At 35.8% G+C, this 4,425-nt stretch overlaps 1 protein-coding gene across 2 annotated transcripts; it reads left to right on the top strand.

Annotated features, from left to right (window-relative positions):
• The first annotated feature begins 84 nt into the window (after window positions 1-84).
• On the top strand, window positions 85-2,441 carry LOC102212909 (uncharacterized). Of its 2 annotated transcripts, none has more exons than XM_005755762.1 (3): window positions 85-146; window positions 1,008-1,355; window positions 1,618-2,441. In XM_005755762.1, exons 1-3 carry the CDS (start codon window positions 89-91, stop codon window positions 1,830-1,832), a joined length of 621 nt encoding a protein of 206 aa, XP_005755819.1. In that variant the 5' UTR covers window positions 85-88; the 3' UTR covers window positions 1,833-2,441. The 2 variants fall into 2 exon arrangements, with proteins under 2 accessions (XP_005755819.1, XP_005755820.1); XM_005755763.1 differs by having other exon boundaries at window positions 1,008-1,346.
• Window positions 2,442-4,425: the final 1,984 nt, after the last annotated feature.

Raw genomic sequence — 4,425 nt, forward strand, 5'->3', positions numbered from 1 at the left:
TGTGTGTGTGTGTGTGGTGGGTGGGACTTAGAGAAGCTGTGACAGATGAAGTGATTGTAACTGTTCAGTAGTGAATCAGTGTGGCAAGATGAAGATCTTGCTAAGTAGCCTGCTTTTCGCCTCTCTCTGTACGCTCTCATCCTGGAGTAAGTAGAAACACAACTTAACAAATTATTTAGTTTTTATACCATTCCTCTCTAAATGGAAAAGTTAAGTTTTCCTAAATTTGTTTGTGATAAATATTCAAGCGATAAATGAATGTCTGATATTATTTCTTCTCAATATGTCAGTGTTTAAAGTTCTTAGTTCTAAGAAGTGAGACTAACTTAGATCTAGAATGATTTATAAAGATACGAGGCTTTTTAAATAACAGATGTAAAAGACAACAAAATTATTGTCATGACATCTTTATTCCTGATGTGCATTTACTACCTAATATTGTTTTTTTTTTTCTATGATAAAAATCACTATGATGTTTTTAGAAGCATGTCTGTGTCTGTGTAGGCTCTCAGCCATCCAGGTCATGGTAATCCAGGGGTGTCGGACTCCAGGCCTCGAGGGCCGGTGTCCTGCAGGTTTTAGATCTCACCCTCGGTCAACACACCTGAATAAAATGATTAGCTCATTACCAGGCCTCTGCAGAACTTCAAGACATGTTGAGGAGGTCATTTAGCCATTTAAATCAGCTGTGTTGGATCAAGGACACTCCTAAAACCTGCAGGACACCGGCCCTCGAGGCCTGGAGTTTGACACATGTGTGGTAATCTAAGGATATGGAAGGAAAAGTGACTGAACTACTTAAAGTTTCTTGAAGACATCAGAAGCTTCTCTGATGTGAGCTGAAACATCTTTAGGAAACCTAAAAAAGTTCAGTTGCTTTTCTTTTCATGCTACTTAAAAACATATCTGCATACTGTATTTGTACCAAACCTTGATGCTTTTAGCTTTAGAAATCATGCATTATGTGTGGCCTTGTAATGACTTATGTTCCACTTTGTGTCTTACAGGTGTTTCATCAGGCACATTTGTTGTGACGCAGAGCGATCATGTTTTTGTCAGGGAAGGAGAGACAGTAAACATCACCTGCTGCTGGACAGGGAAGTTTGAAAGATTTAGAGTGTACTGGCTTAAAAATCAAACAGAAATTAGGAGTGACTACTTTAATCAGCCTAATGCGTCTCTGAAAAAGGAAGAGAAGAAATGTTCTTTTTTGAATATCTCAAATGTTAGACCAGAGGATTCAGGGACGTACACCTGCAAGGTGACTGTGGAGATACCATCTTTAACTGAGGCTAAAGGAAATGGGACAGTCATCACAGTCAACGATACTGGGAACAACTGGCAAGGTGCACAAGGTTCAATATGGTGACATGTTCAAATCCCTTTTTACGAGTGTAGTTGATATTTAATCAATATCAACTGTAGACTGAAATCAACTGTACTGTCACTGTCATTTTAGGTGGCTTGGTAGTCTTAATAGACAATTAATACAGTTTTTATCCCTCTTTTTTAAAAATATTACACAACATTTTACCATGATAGTACCAGAAGGCATTGCATTTTTACATTAGATAGATGGATGTAATTATTATTATAATATTATTACAAATTTAACAGATTCTTTAGATCCTGGGAATCCAACCAAACCAACCAACGTGATCATTTCCCTGGCTGTAGTGGTTCCTTTGCTCCTCGTCACACTCGTCTGTTACTGCACTCTGCGAAGAAAACAAGGTACCAACTTTAAATTAATACTAAAGCATCAGAGACTGAACAAAAATATTTCTTTGTTACTTTGTTTTTGTCTATCCAAAAAGACACGTTGTATTTAACTCTTTTAACCAAAGAACATGACACAGGTATCACACACAGGAACACAGGTTCATTTTAAACAATAAACAAAATAATCACTTGACTATAAATGTGCAGTTGTTTTATGATGAGATAGTTCTCTGTGATATACCTCAACCACTGTACCTTGACATTATTACTGGACTATATTGGAGCCAATTCAATCAAGTTAGGAGCTAATATTTCCATATACGTAACAAAAAGTTGGAGCAGGAAATGCACGAGGATTTAAAAAAACCTGTGTGAGTTTCTGTACATGCTGTATGAACAGCATTAATTTAGTACCTTCTGCAGTCCGCATTTTTCATCACGCAAAACTATTCCTGAAAAAGAAAAGTTCCAAACAACCTGCATCAAAAGTCTTGAAATTAGGACTCGTAATGTGGAGGCTGACACTTTCCTCACTAATACATTTGCACAACTGTCAGTTTGCATGGCAGCAAAGTTTAAGTGTTGTGGTAAAACCGATGAAAGAAAAATAGTAACTGAGCCACAAGGTTTTTGTACTTGGATTAAACTAAAACCAGGTGTGAACAAACACATCTGTTAACTGAAACAAAATAAAACTAGACTAACTGAAACTATAGTGTACACTCACAAACTAGTAAGTAAAAAATAAATTAAATAAAAAATATATATGAAATGTTTTTAGCTCAACTCTTCGACCACCTGTGTTTACTGGGACTTGTTTAAGATAAAGCGCTTTGAGTTCTCAGATAGAGTAGAAAAGCGCTGCATAAGAAACAGTCCATTTACCTGTTGGCATCTTCATGGCTGTGACTCAAAGACCTGCAAAAAGTGCTGCTTCGTTTGTAATATCTGTCACTCCTGACACACATCCTACTCATTATATTAAATACAACAAAGCTGACCCTGACATGAGAACATCAAAATATTTTCAAATAAACTAACTAAAAGGAAGAAAAAGAACTTTTACATTAAGAGTAGATTCTTAGATTCAGTTCTTTGAGGGATCAGAAAGAGTAGAAAAATGCCTTTTATTTATTTATTTGGTATCAAGTCAACTAGTATACTAAATAACAAATGTAATGGATTTTAATGCTCCTGACTGATACGTTTTTCAAGGGTTTCATTAGAAGAAATATCTTGATACCTGGAAAATAGAATAGAACCGAATAGAATAGCACTTTAATGTCATTGTCCATGTACAACGAAATTATGGGCGTTCCACGGCAACTGTGCAGGAGTGTAGAAGACAGCAATAAATAGCAAACAGAATGATATAAACAGTGTAGATGAATATGTAATAGAAAAGCACACAATCAAACAGCTTGGAGGTAGTTCAAAATGAAAATGGCAATTTTCAGAAAGTTCTCCTACAGGATCCTCTGTATAAACAACAACATAGACTGTCTTACAGAGCACCAAGATCAATCATATATGTTAGTGGCGGAAAACAAATGTGAAGTATATTTGAATGTAGTTGTAAGAAACCAGTTGGAACACAATGAGATTTATCCAGGTGCTAGCTTCATCTCATCACCTTAGACAGTCAATATGAAGAAAGTAAACATCTACTTTTTTTTATATTTTAGAAAAATATTTTGACACTATCAGTTCAAATTGAATTGTCAGTTCTTGCAACCTTATATTTAAAGTATGTAACACAACGGTGAAGTTCCCATAGACTCTCTTTAAATACCAAACAGCAAACGATTGTTTGCAGCAAACAATTCTAAACACATCACAACTCCTGTGGCGCTCTTACAGGAAACATTAACACATTGTGCAGCACAATGTTAAACTATAATACTCTGTACAACCCACTGTAATGAAATTGGATTGGGTAGGAGTAATCTGTAATTTTGAACAATCTGTACACCTGATAGCAGCTTTCCACTGACTGAAAGATAAAAGAGCTGCTAACAGGAGGCCTGGTTGTGATAACAAGCAGAAAACTTTGGGTTTTTGGATCACATCACTTTTTTTTTCTTTTTGTAAGTAAAGACCCTACAACTTTATAATAACATGCATATTTACATATTTTATTATATTTATAACACTGAAAAGTCGTTCTACACTACAAGCTGCATTCATACATTCATTAAGACTTGATTCACTAGGAACAATTTGGAGTTCAACCTCAAAAGAGCAAATTTCCTCTTGATAGATGATCTACTCATGAAACAAGTCTACATTGAAAAACAACAACAACATAATAGTGTTTCAATTAGAAATATTTGGGGCTGAAATTGAATAGCGTTGTGTGCCAAGGATAATGTTTTAATACACTAGGGTTGTGAAAAAGGCTGCAAAATTGTGTTATCAAATAAAGAATGCAATAGTTCAAAATGGTTTCGTTTTTAAACTGACTGCTGGCATCAGATTAAAGAAGAAGCACATGTAGATATGGGCAAATCTAAAGTCTGATTTAATTAAAAAGAGGAAGCCAGTCACTGAAGAGCAGATGGTCAATGAGCTGAGACTGGCACACGATGATAGCTGAAACAGCTGGTTCAGATACTGCTAGAGGTGAGTAATTGATGCAGATATGGAAAAACAAAACACTGTGGTTGGTGCCGTCTCCTCACAGCAGGAAGGTTCTTGGTTTGA

Source organism: Pundamilia nyererei, unplaced genomic scaffold (genome assembly GCF_000239375.1).
Source record: "Pundamilia nyererei isolate P.nyererei 1_Seehausen unplaced genomic scaffold, PunNye1.0 scaffold02957, whole genome shotgun sequence".
NCBI classification, from domain to species: Eukaryota; Metazoa; Chordata; class Actinopteri; order Cichliformes; family Cichlidae; genus Pundamilia; species Pundamilia nyererei.

Bases quoted from the DNA above. Each gene is read 5' to 3' on its own strand.
- LOC102212909 (XM_005755762.1), top strand. From the start codon at position 89: ATGAAGATCTTGCTAAGTAGCCTGCTTTTCGCCTCTCTCTGTACGCTC. The intron at 147-1,007 runs GTAAGTAGAAAC...TGTGTCTTACAG, and splicing joins CTGTACGCTCTCATCCTGGA to GTGTTTCATCAGGCACATTT. The intron at 1,356-1,617 runs GTTCAATATGGT...CAAATTTAACAG, and splicing joins CAACTGGCAAGGTGCACAAG to ATTCTTTAGATCCTGGGAAT.